The following is a 19,893-nucleotide window of genomic DNA, read 5'->3' as shown; positions in this document are numbered from 1 at the left end:
TGTTTTCACCATGATCGCAGGTCTCTCGACTACTGAATACAGAAGAGACATGTCACAGAGCACTGGCCCCGACATCATGTTATGCTGGGTACTGACAGAGAATTTGCCAACTGCATTTGAAGTGATCACCCACCATAACATCTTTCAGACAAATTAAGAGATGCCACGAATTAAGAGATGAGCAAAATATCTAGTGTAATCCAAGTAACATCTGAATATCAAAAGACTAATATGTCAGGTAGAGAGAGGAAAGAAAGGGGATTCTCAGGTATCGTATTTACAGCACCAGAATCTAACACTTGAAGGAGAGTAGCAATATCAGCACCACTTTAAACTGATGAGTTTGATTCCCTTACTAGAAGTCGTGTAAGATTCTAAAAAGTATGATTTATTATCTATAAGTTTCCATGTAGTTAACCCATTTAAAAATAGCATATTGGTAATTAATTTTGTACTGGACACTAAATATAAAACACTCACTTTGTTATGGAAATGTCGAAGGCAAGAGAGAAAGGAAATAAATACAATTTAAATGGTGATATTGAACATTAACTAAACATTGGATGTTAAAGTTATGCTTTCTTGCACCAATCCTTCTGGTCCTCAAATAAATCCTATGACGAATGTATCAATGGATTGTCAAGACCTCCATATCCAAGTTGATCCTGGTCATCTCCAGAAGGTGGACAATTATGATATGAAAGTTAATAGTTCTATGATAACCAAGAAGAAAGTTCTTTGCACTCTGCCTCATTTAACTCTCATTTTGCCATATATGTAATTTCACGATGTTTCAAGCGTTTTCTTTGTATTTGTTAGAAAATGACACTGAATGCTTTAAATAGAAAATGTAAGGTCTTGCTATGAAGACTTCACTAGTCATAAGGATTAATCTGAAAGAAAACCAAGTTACCTAAGAGGAAAAAAACCCAGAAAGTTTGCTTTCAGTTTAAAGGGATGTTACACTTAAAACTTGCAGATTTTTTTTTTTTTAATTTCTTTTGCTGTAAGCACCATTTAACATGACTAAAAGATTAGAGAATAAAACCTGTCTGAGTTTGTGCATTTGATAGTGGCTTGTATATAGCCAGTTCCCCTTTTGTTTATGTGGATCTTTCATTTTGCAGCTGCAGAGAAAAACATTTTTTAAATTAGGAAAATATGTAAAATATTAAAATTGTCAAGGTGATTCAAGGACAGGTGTAGGATCTGAACCTACTTTTAACATTATTTTATATTGATTAGATTTCATGGTTTCTAAGAAGATCCTCCTATTAAGTGCTAAAATGTAAACAAAAAAATTAAGAGTTGATTCAGAGTTAATTTGCTTTAGAACTAACTTTTAAAAAGTTCCTCGGTGTGCCCCCATGCACACTTAATATGCCCAATGGCCAAAGAGATGCATAACAATTTAAAATACTTTAGAAAAGACTAAATAGAATTATGTTAAGGAACTTCAGAGAGGAAAAAGTAGGCTTAACATTCAAATATTACCTACATTCTCAGCTCTGAGAGAACAGTATTATTAAGTGAACATCTTAACTGGAAACCTTAAACATTTCATTTTTAAATTAGAAACCTACGTTTGTTCCTTGCTGATGGCCACAATGATACAGTCAGAAGGTCTTTCTTTATCATACTCTTTCTGTATCTGCTGGTAAAACTGTAGGTATAGCTTCTCCCTACGATCATCCCTGGTATAGTCATCATCTAAAATCAAAGAACAAATTGATTAAAAGGTAACAGTGACTGGAAACCAGCATCGGAGCTTCAGGTATTTTTCCCATTCAGTTAAGTATTGTGGAAACAGAGAAGTCCACTAAAAAGTGAACTGTGAAGCTAGTAAAAATGTATTTGTCTTAGACATGACACAAGGAATGTTATTTAACTAGGCAGCAATTTTATTAACTCATCTGGGAATTATCTAGTAATAACTAATCCTATGCATGTCACCCTTCCTCTCTAAATCTCTTCTACCTGATGGAAGACTGTCTTCAGACCCCTGCTCCAAACCTGAGCCCAGCCCATTGTTAGCCCACTGCCCACTCTTCATATTAGGTCTAAAATGCTGGGGGGAAGAGTCACTGTACGAGACATTTGGAGGTCCAACCCTGTTCCCCTATCTTCTTTGGAAGATGCCTTCCCCTAAATCCACTTCCCACTCTGGTTCATCAAGAAACCAGACCTCTATTTAAAAAGTACTTGCACTGGAAACATGCAATCAGCATGGCTACCTCCCCACATCCCTAACCAGGTTCCCACATGTTAACAACTTCTTCCCTAACATTGGCCAAAAATATACTCAAGTCCCTGTCAGAGTCTTCCCTGAACAGCTGTGGTAATGCAACAGATTTTTACAAATTTAATCACTTCCTGATTTACACATTTTCTGGCCTCATGAACATGTGGAGGCCTAGTGGCTCTCTACCATAATCTCTGCTGCAAGATTTCAAACTAGATTACAGATACCCATAGGAAAAGGTCCTGATTCTGCCCTCTCTCTTTGCCTTAGTTGTTAAGTCAACCCCCTTACAAGATCCCAAATTGTTTTCACCTTGGTGCGCAATAATCCTTTCAGATGGCTACCGAAGAGTGTAAGAAGAAATCAGCTAATCCAAGAGCATGCTGCTCCTTCTATGCAATCATCCCCTCACCAAGGCCTAATACTGTGAACCTTCTGGGCAACTGTCTGCCCACTTCTGGGCCCAATGAACAACATTGTGCTCACAGATCTAATCACTATCTCTTGTCATCCTCCCTTGATCCAGAAAACCAGGTATGCAGCAAAACATAGCACATTCATACCACTGGTCTCTAATTCTCAACTGGAGGCCTCATATGCACCAAGTATGCATTTGGATTCCATCAACCAATTATATCCCTCAAGCCCCTATTGCCAGTTGCACTGCAGAAGTTGCTGCCCTGATCCTGAAAGAATGGCACCCAAATTCACCAGCAGGGAACCTGATAATGTAAGCCCCTTTTATAAGACTGACACAAACTGGAATTTTCTTGAGAAACTCTTTTCAACAGGAAGAAAGAGTGGCCCAGCATTAGCCAGCCTCAGCAATATGTGGGTCCTTAATGCTCTGACTGGGCAAGTCCCTGCCTTCCCAAACTTCCCAAACTCTTGCAATACTATAGACTCCCCTTCCTCTCCCTAATCCATTGACATTATCAGAGTCAAAATGACTGATCTCTCCCACAATGTAAGTCCCTAAATTCCAAAACTCTACCTGAAATATCCCCTTGCTGATGTAGGCACGAGCTCATTAACTAAATACTAAAAACCATTAATACAGCTGCCTTGTTCAAATCTCCATACTGGCTCTATTAACATACCTGATGAACTCCCACTGGATCCCAAAGAATCTGAATAATGATGGCTTAGCAGGAATCTTCTGTAAGGCTTGTGGGGCGAGACCACCCATCTAACAGCTTCCTAACTAAAAATCCAGAATATCCAACATCCTGCTACAAAAGGTAATGCTGATAAACAACTGAGACAGTCATTGATGCCAGCCCATGGGGTATCAGACACCACACACTTCAGGAACTGGCCAAATCTTGGGCAAGCCTACCCCAAAACTGAGTCAATTCTCTAAAACCCTAAACGTTCATTGGGCTGCTGATCTCTGCATTAATCCAAGCACAGTCACGAGCCAAGGTTCCAAAGGGCCAGCGACATCTGCTCAGGCTCCTTGTCAGCTCCTGGCGCCAAATCTTGAAATCCATCCACCTGCAATCAAGACAGCATGGGCTATGCCATTATTAATCCCTGGCATATGTTAGCAGTAAAATAGATTTTACAAGTTAAGCACTGCAGGACAAGTGCCCTCACCAACCTTGTAACTCTGAGTGATCTGGCGGAATGGGTGTTAAAATGTACCAATGCCATGTTGTCGCTATAGAATTTCACTTGTTTGGGAGATCCTCTCCCCCAGATCATCACTGCAACTAAAATGGGGGAAAAAACCCAGTATAGTATCTCCCAGTGTATATGATCACTAGACATCTCCAAGTGCACTACCTGCCCTGGTAAAGGCCTCAAACCTGGTGTCCCCAATGAGTAAACTTGGGTATTCTGGAGTGAACTTTCAGGTCTGTCTCTACCCCAGCTAGGCATCTAGCAGGAGATGCTCTTCTCTCCAACAGGTAATTCCCTCAAAGTGATTTAGGAACTGAGCTGTTCCCATGCCCATAAATTTATCTTCATTTCTTTATTCATACTTTTAAAATGGCTGGGCCTAGCTATCCCTGACATGGCAGCTGATGGCAGGGGACAAAATGCTTATCTGGGCACTATCAGACTGCATACAAAACTAAGAAGGCAAACAACAGCCTGCAGTTCATGCAGCATAATCTACTTGGCTGCTCTGTCCTGTTTCATCCCAATAATTCTGCAAGTTTATGCACAGAAAGTCTAGGGATGCAAGTCTCTATATCTAACTTGATCCATTTTTTCTTCTGATAGCAGTTATCACAGGGCACCGGCTAAGAGGAGATCAACAAGCTGGCACACTTTACAATCTGCCCTGCCCATAAACAAGAAGGCATCCAGGTAGTTTGCTATTTGCTGTAAACCCAATTCCCATACCACTGACCTCCAGTTTTGGGCTGAGCCCAATATTGAGCATCCCACTGCTATGGCCTTGTCAAAATAAAAATCGACCTAGCAAATAAAACCCGACAGGTCTGAAATCTGAGGGGGTTTACTGGTAGCAGTCAAAAAGCCAATCTAATGTTATATTTCACTAAAATTGCCCTGGGGCTGCAAGTTCTCACCATGTTCACAATGGTACCAAAAGAAGAGTAACACACTGAACATAATTCCCGGTCTATTGCATCATACATGGAGCTTCCAATACTCCTTGGTGCCTTTTTGGGGATCAAACCCAAAGGAGAAACTTGCAGGTCAGTCATAAGTAAGTGCATGAATAGCCCTGTAATTCTGTTAGAAATAATGTGTTAAATCTTGCCCCTTATTATGTCTCTCAAACCCTCTACAGATGTCAAATTTTGAGAGATGTGAATTCCAACTCCTTCATATGGTATCCCAAATCCTACTATAAACTCCTCCCAAAAATATGCCCCATTTATCTTGTTAGGGTAAACCCAAGGAAACACCCAAAGCACCTTGAGCTGGAGATAAAGCTCCTTCCTCCATTCCTGCTACTTGGTCCTGTGTGTGGGGATAGAGGGAGCATCTGACTGATCCCTCCTTCTACTGGTCTGGAACTTTCCACAAATGCTGTGGCAAATGAGTGCCCGGTGAACACCGAAACACTTCTCGCATGTGATTTTTTTATCTGCAGAAGTCCCAAAAACATCCACTTTCACTGAAGTCCCAGCATACTTTACTGCAAGAATCAGATCTCTGGTTAGCCTGCTGTGGAAACAATAAACTGCTGTTGGTATGTATGAATGGCACTGACCAAGTCAGGATCATCTGCTCTAACCAGAGGCCATTATCAGCCCTGTCACACCTCATTTGTGGATATGTAGCATTCAGTCTGCAACTTAAATTCCTTACCTTAATGGGCCCATGCTATACCCCCAAATGTATTGCAGACCCAATAGAATATGTACATATATTTGTACAAGGCTAAGCCTCTCTGGATATTTGCCAGACATCACCCCAGCGTACATCAAAAAGGTAAGTTGTCAGTTTTCCCAGGTTCAAGCCACCCTTTGATACCTCGCATTCTCAGTGTCCCCCTTATTCCTCTGCACTCTACCTTCCATCATTGTTTCCCTGTACAATGATAATATTTCTGTGGTTTTTTTTAAGTGGCTTTGAGGAGGTGCACCCCTGACTGGAGATAGCATTCCTGTACAAGCCTGTCTTATTTTCACCTGGAAGACAAAAAGCTGACAGCTGCATTGGAACCCGCCATATCACCTGCTCCCCACCACCCTGTGATGTACCCATCTCTATGGCCTTGGCACTTATCCCTACATTGCAAGCCTAAGTGAGATTCAGCACCTGCATTCCTATTCCTCCTTGATTGGTAGCTCTTACCCTGCTAATGAGACCAGAATTGTTTTGGCTGCTGCCATCACCCCAAACTGGAGCCCATGTTGGGCATGCAGTGGTTCCCATGCTAGATTCCCAAACAGAAGTTAGGGGATAAGGAGAACAAACTTCTGTAATTTGAGGACCAGAGAATCCACAATGGAGGATAAGTCTGGCCACCTGGCTGGAAGACTAATTTCTCCTGCAGCTTGTACCCTAGACTGCCTGGGGAACCCAGGGCAAATGGGATGGAACCCTCTGTGGAGGCCCACTCAGTCACCCCAAGAGGAGCTCCAGGGGTATCCTCCAGCTCAGAGGCTCTCTCCATTATCCCTGTGGAAAAATCTGCTGCCTATCTAGTTCTCTGATTCTGTCCATGGGGGAAGAGGCATGGCCCTCCACACTTTACCGTCCTGTTCCGCCCCCCACCTGTCCGGGTGCATCTTCCAAAGTACATGCCCTCTGCACTCCCCAGAGCCCAAACTCACCCACTACCGGCAAAGGAGATACCCCTGCCGGGGGGACCACACTTGCAGCCCTTGCTGTTCTCCACTTCTCTCGGGAGCAAGGGACGGTTGGGCCAGCTTCCACTGCTGAGGATTCGTGCTCCGGATCCTGTCGCCTGGAAGAACCTGGCTGCTGGGCTGCCACTGCTGCCTCTTGTCTTCCGGGTATCCCTGGGGTCTCATGCAGACTGGGACCTGCTGGGACCACCGTTGTCAACTTGATGTATCTTGGGACTTCCTCACACCAGGAGGCACCCCATGCTTCCACTCTGCTGGACTACTTCCCTGCCAGCACCTAAGCTATTGCTTTGAGTGTGTAATGATGTCCCAGCCAGAGGGAAAGGGCTCAGATGCATAGGAGTCCCTGGGCTTCTAATGTGCTGCTCAGACCAGACAATTGTCCAGAATAAACCCAATCATCCCTTCCAAACCTAAGAGGAAGCTGAGTTCCCACAGGGCGTGGGTGACCCTTAAAGAAGCCTGTAGACTGCTGGCCTGTCTCCTGAGCCAGGAAAGATTGACACCATAATTAGAGTGTGATTCGGGCCCTTTTCTCAGGCTTCAGCTTTATTCTTCCCACATAAACTAACACAATATGTCAACTGTCTCTTCCTCTCAGTGCAAGGTCTTTTGAAGAGGCCTACTGATTTCCCACACGATTAAATTTTTTCCCGGCCATTTGCCAGAATCATCCTGCTCCAGGGCCTGCCAAAGGCGCCAACTTGCTTCCTGTAGCTCTCCCACATGAGCCAAGAATTTCTTACCAGAGCCTCCTGGCTCCAGGCCTGCTACCAAGTCACCTGCTGTCTTTTACAGTAACCTGATCCCTAACTGATCAGTCAAAGGTGAGGTTGGGCCCCAAGTTCTCTTAAGGGCCAGGCACTCTGTGACCAAACCACGGAGTTCCTCTTTCTCCTGAAGACCCACACAAAGGCTGCAGGGGGTATATTCTAACAAAAAGGAATATCAATTAGTTATAAATTCTTACCTTTGGGGGAATACTGATATCTCTCATAGTAATCTTCATTTCCAGTTGAATAGTCATACTGTTGTCCAAATAGTTCTTCAAAACTAAGGAGGAAATAATATTTTGGGGAAAAAAAAATATATTCAAAACATGATAGCAGGCCAATGCATACAGATATATACACAAACTAGGAAGATAAAGGTTTTAAACAGTTGTAGTGCAAAAGTTGTCAATATTGAGTTTCAGAATAGATGACTTTAAGCCATGGAGAGGTAAGAAGTGTTAGTCTTTCCATACTTAAAAGACTAAGCTAATTTTCCATTAAAAAGCATTTGACTTCCCAAGTAGCTTCACTAAAGCTAAAGTACATTACAAAAAAAGATCATTGTACAATGATCTATAAAGCCCTGAAAGTTCTTGGATCCAATTGCTAGAGTTCAGTCAAGACTGGTTGAAGCAGAGAGCGGAAATGCCTCCAAGACTCAACTCTATGATCAGTGGCAGGGCATCTTCAACAGACAGCTCTCTCCTCCAAAATTCACCCCTGTGAAGATTCAAAGTTTGGTGTTTCAGGGTGCAACCTTGGTAAGTTTTACTACTGGGGTCTGACCATCATACAGAAATAATCTTATTTTAACTCTATTTTAAAACAACTGTATGGTGCCCATGTGCTATAGCATTAAATACCATGAACAAACTAGTTGTTTAAAAAAAACTCAACACTAATTAGGAAGTTTTAACAGATATACAAATTCTTGTCATGTAAATATCAGCAACAAAACCATAGTCATTACAAAAGTGAGGTTGTTTATAGACAGAAGTATTTTCCTACAGACAGATGGGTTGTTCACAAAGTCTTTAAATAATTTATATAGTTATCTTATTGAAAAGTGTGTCTTACCTATTCAGATCTTCAAAGTCCTTTGAATAACTATCTTGGGGAGAATAAGGACTTTTCTGGTATGGTCTATAAGGATTTATGCTAAGAGAGGCAAGAAATAGGAGATTAGGTATGTTTGATCAAAAGAGCTTTTGCATGGCTACAATTAAAAAGCTTAAGTTTTACATACTAGTACTCTAAAGTTCTTAATGGACTTTCCAAATTCCTGTTAGTTTTGGTTTTAAAACAAATGCCATTATAAAAGAATCTGCTTAATTCCAGGGCTGCAGTATTATGGTGAAGCAAAACATATCTTCCTTTCAGTCAAAGGTAGACAAAACATTCCCAAAAACTTTTTCACAAATCTTGGGCATCTGCAAGCCAGTGACACTTTCATATTTCCTCGTAAGGTTTTGCCTGCATTGAGCTAGGTCTACACTGCAAGCTAGGGGTGCGATTCCTCTGCTCCTCACACATACTTACACTATCTCTCATCAACATAGTTCAAGTATAAATAGCAGTGCCGCCAAAGTAACACTGGTAGTGGCCATAGAGGGATGGCTGAGCCGTGCCAAGTATGTACTCGCCTGAAACCAGCTCAGCCATGCTTCCATGGCCGCTATCAGTGCTTACGCAGCTGCACTATTATTTATACTTGCGCTATCTCAACAAGAGCTAGCATGTGTGTAGGAGCAGGGGAAATCACATCCCTAGCCTGAAGAGCAGACAGTCTTAGAAAAAATGCGTTATGACAAAAAACAAGGCAGCTACATTTTGTTTATAGCCAGCTTCTGCTGATGTTTTATTCTTCCTTTTAATAAAACGTTGATGTCATACCAGCTGTCATGAAGTTTTTCCAATCACAGATGAGACATTTTAGGGCAAGTGTTATTTACATTCTGCTTACACCACCTCTATCGGTAGCTTTGGATGATCTAACATTTCCCCCGAACCCATAGTTGCTAGTGAGTGTAGAGTCTGAAGCACATGCTGTTAAGCACAAGCTAACACAACTGATTTTGGATCTTGCAGTTAAGACTTAACTGATTTGTTGTCCATAACAAGATGCGGTAATGGGGTGAATGGGGGAGGCTAGTATGAGAAACTTAAGTCACGAGTAGACCTTGTGCCTGAGGATTTGATGAAGATCACATAGGCTTAGTAGAAGTTTTGTTTCACGAAGGTAGTGCCAAATATGAAGTCCATAGGATAAAAGGAATAAGCAGATGGCTCAACATGAACTAGTCAAAAGTAAGTTGCTTTGAATGGGAACACAGGCTGACTAGGATGATGTCCAAAACCAAAATCAATAGCCACAAAGAAAAGTAGCATGATATTTGGATGCCAACCAACCAACAGGAGAAAAGACAAAGTTAAGACAAAAACCTCTTGTCAAGAGATCAGGAATCTTGTGACACCAGTAGAGAGCCAGCTTCACTTGAAATAAATACTGTAGTTGACTTAAGTTATTCATATTTTTAACTATGTTGTCAAAGTTACAAATATTTTATCACCAGAAAAATGGAACTGATAGCTATTCATGATAAATTAGAAAACTGTTTTGGAAATCCTAGCACATCAAAAAACTATTCAGGAACTAACTATATATAAACTGGATGTGCCTAATGCTTAGTTGCATGTCAGGCACCTTGACAAGGTAGGGCCAATTTACCACAAGAGAAATGGTACCAGCAGCAGGTAATACAGATTATCACATTGCTCAAGTACAGAAGTGCTGACATCTTGGGAGATATCAGCCATTTGAAATGGACAGGGATCCTGCAACATTATCTTGTTGCACTTGCAGTCAGCTCTACCAGTATCAGCACTTTTGGGCTGTGCTATTCCGTGGCTGCTGCTGAGATAGCAAGAAAGAGACAAGGATGAAAGGATGACGGATGGACAAAAGTGGTGGTCCCAATACTAGTCCAAAAATTATTTTGCAAAGAATGAGAAGAGAACACTTCCATATCCAAAAGATTAGAAGTTTAGTTTTTAAAACTTAGTTTCTAAGAATTTGGATTCTCCAGGAGTCTTAATTATTTTGATGGAATAATCTGATATAGCCAAGAATCTAAGGTGGATCATTCTAAATAAAATATTGTTTCCACAACACAAATCTAATAACTTCTATAAGTTTTCATTCATTATCAGAAAACTTTTGAGAAAGCCAGTAAAAGAATGCAACTGTAGAGTTACTTCACATTTCAGGATTTCTTCAAAAATAGTCATTCTAGGAAGTATCAATGTTTATCTTATAGTCAGGAGAAACAGACAAAAGTCTTAAATCACTGTGTTGGTAATACAGAACAGAATATGAAAATGTGGGAAGGAAATGAAGAGGGAGATAAGAGGCTAAGGAGGCACTACTTGGGGAAAGAAAATGGTAATAATAGAAGAAACTGGGGAAAATAATATGCACATTGTGAAGACCTGAAGACTGATCAAGAACTCGTTCATGCTAGTACTAAAGGAATATTAAGAAAAAGTGAACAAAAGCTGTAAGATTGTCCCCTCTAACAATTACTAAACGAGTTTTGTTTACTTTGATACAAGTCTAACTTATGAAGACATCTAGAAGGGAAAACAAATGTATGCTTACAAATAGAATGCACAATAGCGTTTTTACACACAAAGCTGGATGAAGAAAAAGTCCACCTTTTTATAATCTACTTAAAAACTCAATAAATCTGTTACATATTACTTACTCCAGAAGGCGTGGAATCCATCCGGGTCTATGCCTGGACCCAAAATGAAAAGAGCTTGGATTAAGTTATATTGACGACAAACCGTAAAAAAACAGCAGTTAAATCAAGATTAGTAAAATGTGCTGAGTTTCTTCAGCAGCATGACCTCATGCACCACACTTTCAGGTTATTACAAAACGTTTTAAAGAGCGAATGACAAGCTAAAGAAAAAATGGAAATTGTGTTGTAAAGGAATCTGATTTTTGGAGTAAGCGTGTTCCTTGAAGCTCTCTCTTGTAGGCCCCAAGTACCCAGAGGCATATGCAAACCTTACTCACCTCAATCGCAGGAAGAGAAAAAGAGCAAAGAAAGGAGAGTTAGCGATACTGATTAAATGAAATTCAACTATTAACACTAGCAATCTATATTTTGTTCCTCATGCCATGAACTATGCAGCAGTTATGAGCCATATAGCAGGGCATTAGATTGCTCCTAAAATTGCCATTTCTAATATTCTATCAAGAGATATGTACAGATGAATATTTTATATGTATTTATACAACATACCCCAAAAATGATCCAGTTGGCTGCTCTGCTACTGGCAAACAAAAGATTTCCCTTTCTCCAGATGCAGATTGTTGGTAAATCTGGCCTTTCCTTGACAAACTTCAAAGGGTTTTGAGATACATGATTTAGTTCACCTGGCAAGAATAATTGTTGGCCAAAATAAGAAATCCTAAATTCTGATCTCCTTACCAAAAGACATTCTTGGATATGTAGATTAATTTTGTTTAGAGAGATGAAAATTTGGAAAGAAACAAAGGTAATTGCTTGCTAAACATGAAATTTAGAACGCTGTTCAGAAAAGAATTAGAAATTGAGTAAGAAGTTACCCTTGGGTAACTGAACAAAAATTACGATAATAATCCTCCAGAACTTCTGGACGAAGTAGCTACAATAATAAATAAATGGCCTTATACAAAAGTGGGACTGACTGAAGATCTAGTCTCAAATACTTTCTACAAGAGCTTGAAATTTTAACACTAGAACTTTAAAGTGACATGGTGCAATAGGAGAGTGGACTGTACAGAGAAATAACATGAAGAACAGCACAGGAGGAAAGAAAGAAACAAGTGAGCTGTCCTAATTATCTCCTACAGACACTGCTACCAGATGCTCTTGCTTATGCTCAAAGTATCACTATGAGATCTAGGAACGGATACCAAAAGATCCTGTACCAAGCGAGAGAGATTTTTTTTTCTCTCTGTACCACAAAGAAAAGACACTTCATATCTAATTCTATGCTAAAAATGCAGGAGTCTTCACACTCTGAGTTTCAGATATTCTGTGCATTTAACTACTGAGAAATCAAAATGCACTCTAAGCCCTTCCATTTAAGCCCTTCTAGTTATAAGGCTTCACGCACAACAGCAGAAAGATACATCTAGGATTACACTGACAGATGTATAACTTAGAAGAAACAGATTCTTCAAGCTACAATGGTAGTATAATAAGGACAGCTGTTTGGTCTTACTTCATTTACTTTGACTATTCTCAATTGAATGTCACTGGACAGGAGAATGTAAAAGCTACTTAAATTCAACTGATGGTATCAGGTTCTATTTAACTGCTTGAGTTAAAAAAAACATATCCTGGAAGTTTTATATGAGGTCTGAAGATAAAGATATAGGTTTGGACTTAGTGCCTCCTGGGTCAATTCTCATTGCTCTAAAAATTGCTTCTTGGTGTAGGTCAAGACTTTTAGTGTCCCAAAGGTCAGAAAATTGACAAAGTTACTAAATATCTACTAGCTAGAGGAGTAAACGTACTAGTCAATGATAGATACAAAAGATAAGTAGAGAGCCTTCACATCAGTGAGCTCCAGGAAGAATCATGTGTTGTAAAGTACAACCTCCTGCCATAGGTAATGGAAGTGCTAGAATTCATGCATTGGGCTCCAGCTTTCATATCAGCATCTGGCTACTTGATATCTGATAAATGTGAAGCTTCACCAACTTCTAGCTACTGGAAAGGAAAAGACGCTCTCTGGATACTGCAAGGGTAAGAAAAACACAGAAAAAGCTTCCGGTACTCTGATCTTCTCCCACACCACAGATTTTTCTTATTTATTTATTTATTGGGGGGGGGGGGGGGGGGGGAGGAGTTGTGAAAAATTCTAGCACTGATTTATACTGATGAGATTTTGCCAGATGCCAGCAGACCAAAACTGATACTCTCCACTATTTCACTGATGCCCACAGGGTTGCCCACACAAATAGGAGTGATTAATCTCATTAATTTTACACTGCTAGTGGGCACAGCTATGAGGCACTGCAGACTCAGGAAACCACCAACAGCACATTGGCTTATGTTCAGTAGGTCATCTTCACAACAGAAGTGGCTAGAAACAGTCTGTTTTTTTTATATGAAAGTTTGAATTCTGCAAAGAAGTGATGGTTTAGGCCTCTCCATTAAGAGAAGGCTTCCCACTGGTGAGCAGGCACATGATTTTTTCAATCTCTACCCTTGATACAATAATGCTTTGATGTCTGTGTTACCTTGAATAAGTTTGTTCAAAAGATATTTTGTAAAGATAGTCCGTCTTATCTATTTTAATATACTTTTAAGTTAGACAAGTTGTAATCCAGTTTCATTTTGGTCCTTTATTATTTATCAAACTATGGAACTCTAGGCCTTACCCACCCCTTAACATTTTCTTGAGCAAATATCCACATTGAAAATGGGTGGAAGGACAAAACCTTTCAGGACACTGGCTGATAATTAGCAACAGTAGTTCCTCTGTAAGAAAACTGTGAATTATTGCTTCCCAATCCTTGGAGACTAGGCTCCTCAACAGAAGCCTGCTCTCTACTTTCACAGTTCATCCATTTAGCTCTGAATTATCATGCCCCTTCCTTTGAAATGTTTAACAACAATTACAGAAAGAAGTGTATGAAATTCTTTGAATCACAAACTGACCTTCCACCAGAGCACTAAAATGTCAAATTTATCATTGTGGATGAGATTTCTCATACTTAATTTCAGTGCAAGATTGATTTTTTTTTTTGTTTGGTTATGCAAGCACAAAAAGAAAACACTTTTACACAGTGATTCCTGCCCCCCTTCAAAAACAAAGAGATATGAAATTTGAAAAAAACAACCAATTTGTCATGTACTGGTCCTCACTGATATACATGAAAAAATGTTCAACGTCTTGATCCTGCAATTTACAGCATGTAGGCAAACTGCTGCACCCTCATGGAGCCCTACTGAAATCAACATGGCTCTGTGTGGGCACAACAGTCCATACATATGTTGCAAATTGCAAGATCAGGGCTTAAGGGTGAAATTCACTCCTGTACAGAGGACCAGCACAAGGTCTGTGCACCACTTGAATTCTCATAGGATGTAAAGACTGCTTTTGGACATCACCTGGGATTGAAGTGGTGCATAGACTTTGCGCTAGTCTTCTGCACAGGAGTGAATTTCACCCCATAGAAGTTAGAATTGAAAATGTAACTGACTGATTGAAAATGTGTTGTCCAAGGACAATATTTTAGGAATGCTTTTGAACACCGATTCACACAGACATCTGAAAGGTGTACTCAGGGTGTGTTCAAACAGTACAGTACTACCAACAACTGGATAGAGTAATTCCTTATTCTTCTATAAATTACACAAATGACACTAACAGTATATACAACATTCATTTCAGAAAATTTTACAAAATTGTAGTTCTGATACTGACTATAAAGTTCATTTCAATCTATTGTTTCATAACATAAAATGCACACGATAAAAGTAACAATTCCCAGCGGATACCAAATGCTTATATGTTGATATTTTAAATGCTTAGCTAATTTGTTTTCTAGATTATAGAAGTAGAATATCATTGTTTCATGCTAAACATAGGCTCAAATGTTAAGCGTGTGATTAACTTCACACACTAAGTAGTCCCACTGTAATCAATGGAATAACTCACTGCATCAAGTTAATATGCTGAAGTCTACCCAGAACTGGAGCCTTAAAGAATACTATAATTCTATGAAATACATAATTGTAAGTAGAATTGTGTGTGGCTGTTTCTATTTCCTTTCTTATATATTCTTTATATATGCATGTTTGTTCTGTTAAAGACATTCAACTCCTTAAAGTGACTGAATTTTAAAACAATGACAGTGAAATGAGCACAATTCTCAGACTTGTATATGAAAACACTAACACATATTTTCATAAGTATCTGTAGAAACAATTGTTGAAGTATTTATATTTATTTTACTTTACCTTTTATCCACAATAGGTTTCTGAACTTGACCCCTGGTAACCTTAACCCAAGATGACATTTTAATTCCTAGGAAAACAAAATACATTGCATTTATTCTCTTCACAAGTGAAGTGAGAAAACAGTCTTAAAACAGCAATAGTACATTGTAAAACTGACAGCTTGCAACTTGTTAAAAATATTGTATTTCATAATCAAGCTTGTGGATCATCTCTAGTTGAGTGAGATACTTTTGTATGTTTTTGCAGTAATCTTAACTATCTTGAGTAATTTTTATCATCATCTGTAAATGTTGCCAGTTCCCTGTTCACTCCCTTTTCCAGATCATTTATGAATATGCTGAACAGTACTCATCCCAATACAAATCCTTGAGGGACTCTGCTATTGACATCTCTGCTGCAAAAACTGACCATTTATTCCTACTCTTTGTTTCCTGTGTTTTAACCAGTTACTGATCCATGAGAAGCCCTTCCTTTTATCTTATGACTGCTTACTTTGCTTAAGGGCTTTTGGTGAGGGATCCTGTCAAAGGTTTTCTGAAAGTCCAAGAACACTATATCCACTAGATCACCCTTTACCAAATACTTGGACTGGACTTGATGACCCTTTGGGGTCCCCTCCAGTTTTATGAGATAGGCAAATACTTGTTGACGCTCTCAAAAAATTCCAATAGATTGAGGAGCCTGGTTTCCCTTTACAAACATATTGTGTTCATCTAGCTCTTTGAATTTTATTCTTTACTATAACCTCAATCAATTTGCCTGGTACTGAAGTTAGGCTTCATGACCCGTAATTGCCGGGATCACCTCTGGAGCTTCTTTTAAAAATCCAGTATTACATTAGTTATGCGCTAGTCATCTGATACAGAGACTGATTTAAGCAATAGGTTATATACCACAGTTAGAAGTTCTGCAATTTTATGTCTGAGATCCTTCAAAACTCTTGGGTGAATACCATCTGGTCCCAGTGACTCTTTACTGTTTAATTTATCAATTTATTGAAAAACCTTCTCTATTGACCCAGATTCGAACCCCCTCCCAAACCCTAACTCCTTCCCAGACCCCACACTTCCACCCCAACCCCCTACCACAGGTTGGAATCCCCTGTGTATCCTAACTCCCTCCCTGCACTCCCACCTCCACCCCAACCCCCTGGAACAGGTTGTAAATCCCTCCCACACAGTAACTTCCTCCTAGAACTCACAGCCCCACCCCAACCCCTGGGGCTGAAGCCACGAGAGCCTGCTTGACCCACTGCAGGGGGAAGCCTCAAGCCTTACCGCCCCTTACGGGGCTGCGTGTGGTCCGCAACCAATTTTTTCTGTGGGTTAGCAGCCCCGATAAAAAAAAGGTTCTCCTCCCCTGGTGTAGCACCTTTATTATCCAGTGGCCCCTCTGACTTTTTGGCAGGCTTCCTGATTCTGAAGTACTTTTCAAATTCTAATTGCAATTTTTTTTTTTAGAGCAACTAGCCAAGAACACAAAAACTTTCTTGGACTGCCTAATCATACTTTCTACATTTGACTTGCCAGAGTTTACGTTCCTATTTTTCTCAGTAAGATTTTACTTCCAACTTTTAAAAGATGCCTTTTTGCCTCTAACGACTTCATTTACTCTGCTGTTAGCCACGGTGACATTTGTTTTGGTCCTCTTACTGTTTTGTTTTGTTTTGGTTGGGGGCGGGGGACGACAAAAATATTTAGCTTGAGCTTCTATCACAGTGTTTTTAAATAGTCTGCAAGTTGTTTCCAGGGATTTCACCTTTGTGACTGTTCCTTTTAATTTCCATTTGACTAGCTTCCTCATTTTTGTATTAGCCCCCTTTTTTAAGTTAAATGCTATTGTAGTGGGTTTCTCTGGCAATTTCCTCCCTATAAGGATGTTAAATCTAATTACATTATGGCCGTTATTACTGAGCGGTTCAGCTATATTTACCAGTTGGACCAGATCCTGTGCTAAATCAAAAATTGCCTCTCCTTACATGGGTTCCAAGACAAGCTGCATTTATTCATGTTGTTCCTGCTTCTAGTGACATACCTAGTCAATATGAGGATAGTTGAAATCCCCATTATTGCATTTTCTACCTTTGAGCCTCTCTAATCTCCCTAAGCGTTTCACAATCATTGTTACCATTCTAGTCAGGTAGTCAGTAATATATTCCTTCCACTGAACTCTTATTGTTCAAGCACAGAATTTCTATCCACAGAATCCTACAGTACAATTTGATTAATTTAAGATTTTTATGTTGACTCTATGCTTTCTTTTAGTGTCATTCCCAAACAGCATGACCTACTGTGTTATTCCTATATATTTGAGTCTTTGTATTACTATGTCTCATTGACTATTCTCATTTCCCCAAATTTTCATGATGCGCATTATACCAACATACTCATTTAAATGACACTCTGGTTCACCCGTCTTAGTATTTAGACTTCCAGCATTCACATATAAGCACTCATACATTTTATCAATATGAATTTGAAGTCCAGTACTGGTAGGGTGAGCATATTTCCCCAAGGGAAAGTGGACACTGTGTGGTGCTGACCTGAACCCCTATGCAGGGCTGGCATTGCATGTTCCGCCTGACCCCACTTCTTGACAAAAGTGGTCATTTGTCCTGTTTGCTCCTGCCAACTGATCAGGGCTTTAAAAAGGGACTGCCCCAGGCAAATCAGGACCATATGGTCACCCTAAGTACTGGTTTCTTTGCAGCATAATTTCAGAAGTAACAGAGTGCGCAAAATGGTCCGGATACATGTACACTTGGATGTATTCTCAAAATACAGTTTATGAAAACAGGGTGACCTGATTAGAGCAGCATTCTAGACACCAAGGCCCCATCTCGACAGGCAAAAAGGTGTATTTTTCAATTGAGGAAGCTTAACACCCATAGAGGTGCCAAGTTCAACGGATCTCAGAATGGTGCAATATAAACGGAGAGAAACAAATGGTTGCATCTCTACCTGGCTTAACAACTGGTTGGAAAGATACAGTTAAAGAACGATAACTATCTGAACGGAAGTTTCCCTTCACTGCTCGCTAATGGACCGCAGGAGCCCCAGCCCGTCAGTGCAGCCGGCTCCCTCCATCCCCGATATGGCTGCGCGTCGGGGGAAAGGGCCTCGGGGGAAAGGATGCTCTGCACTAACAACGTAATCAGAGGCCGAAGCTTCACGCCCGCCAGCCCTTCGGGACTCCCCGCAGCCTCCCGAGCTCGGGCTGGACCCAAAGACATTTAACCCTCGGCCGCAGGGCGCACAGTGGACGCCACCCACCCCTCTCCTCTGCGCCGGGGATGGGCTCCCAGGCTCGGGCGGGGACACCAGGGGAGGGCGGACAGCCCCGGCCCAGCAGACCTGCCCCTCTCTAGGCCGCGGCCCGGCAGGGCCTGGGAGTCCCGCACTCACGGCTTGGGGGCTCCGCGCAGCAGCCGCCGCCGCCTCCGTTCCTCGCGCACAAAGCAACGGCGGCCGGTTAGCGGAGGCTGCCTGGGGTGAAATGGAAGCACCTCCCCTTCCCTCTCGCTGCCAGGAGAAGACGGAGCCTCGGGGCCAGCAGCAGCTGCAGCCTCCCACCACAGTGACCCCTTTCGGTAGTGCCGGGGAACTGTACCCCTGAGAGAGAACCATTGGGGCACCCATCTCTCCCTGCCCTCGGTGGGGCCCTGGTCACCATGGAAACCACCCCAGCACCCATCCCTCCCCTCCCTCTGTGGGACCCACTTACCATGGGGACCCCTCCTAGCACCCATCTCTCCCCTTCCCTTGTGGGGCCCTGGTCACCATGGGAACCCCTCCCAGCACCAATCTCTCCCTGCCCCCTTGCCAATGAGTAAAAATATAGTTGGTCTTAAGGCATTCTTATGATTGGTGTCCCTGTTATTTCTAGTGTTTGGTTTGAAGGGGACTAGTTTAAAGCATCAAAAGAAATAGTTTAGAAGTTTTATTTGAGGTTCTCTTAAGCCAATTTACTTGGATTTACAAGGAGAAACATATATATATACAGTATTACATTGTTAAAATCCCAAAATATATTTACTTGGGGTGTCAGTAGAAAGACTGCAGATGCAGCAAGGTAACCTTAACAGAATGGAAAGGCTATTGGCTAGTATAAGCATCCAATAGCACTTACAAGGTTCTGCAGCTTCTTTGATAGATTCAGCAAACTCTGAAGTTCCACACTAAGGTTCCACTGTTTTAGTTTTAATTGGAAGAGAGCAGATCACTTATTTTGTACTGGTCATTTGTCAGGCTCCCACTTTTCTGCTCCCTCAGTTTCTATGCTACTTACCTTGATATCCAGTAGATGGCAATGGTGTATAACAAATGTCTTTTATCCTTCCCATACTCTACTTTTAGGGCACAGTCAGGATGGACTAAGCACTCATTTCTCCCTATGTAGAATCTGCATCTGTAGGGGCTCCCCTTTACCTTCTAAGTACCCAACTTTCTCCCTTTGACTGATACAGGACACTCCAACCCCATTATTAAGGAACTAAACACAAAGCACGTAATGCTATTTTAGATGTACATGGCATGGTTTAGAGATGTCACCTT

General features: G+C 41.0%; 1 protein-coding gene across 10 annotated transcripts in view; it reads right to left on the bottom strand.

The window, feature by feature from the left end:
* Nucleotides 1-18,861, bottom strand: part of LOC116826970 (uncharacterized) — a 30,007-nt gene extending 11,146 nt beyond the window's left edge. Inside the window, exons 1-7 of one of the 10 annotated variants that reach the window (XM_032784051.2) lie at nucleotides 18,745-18,861; nucleotides 15,341-15,407; nucleotides 11,078-11,110; nucleotides 8,391-8,471; nucleotides 7,511-7,593; nucleotides 6,505-6,720; nucleotides 1,584-1,710 (exon numbers count right to left, since the gene is read on the bottom strand). In XM_032784051.2, the coding sequence (XP_032639942.1) occupies nucleotides 1,584-1,710; nucleotides 6,505-6,720; nucleotides 7,511-7,593; nucleotides 8,391-8,471; nucleotides 11,078-11,110; nucleotides 15,341-15,399 (599 nt within the window). In that variant the 5' untranslated portion in view covers nucleotides 15,400-15,407; nucleotides 18,745-18,861. Of the gene's footprint in view, nucleotides 1-1,583; nucleotides 1,711-6,504; nucleotides 6,721-7,510; nucleotides 7,594-8,390; nucleotides 8,472-11,077; nucleotides 11,111-15,340; nucleotides 15,408-18,612 lie in introns of all 10 variants that reach the window. The other 9 variants (XM_075073642.1, XM_032784050.2, XM_032784052.2 and 6 more) reach the window with 9 other exon arrangements.
* Between the last annotated feature and the right edge of the window lie 1,032 nt (nucleotides 18,862-19,893).

This window comes from Chelonoidis abingdonii, chromosome 19 (assembly GCF_003597395.2).
Source record: "Chelonoidis abingdonii isolate Lonesome George chromosome 19, CheloAbing_2.0, whole genome shotgun sequence".
NCBI lineage: Eukaryota > Metazoa > Chordata > Testudines > Testudinidae > Chelonoidis > Chelonoidis abingdonii.
The sequence above is the reverse complement of the archived record's forward strand: the minus strand, read 5'-3'. Positions and strand labels throughout refer to the sequence as shown.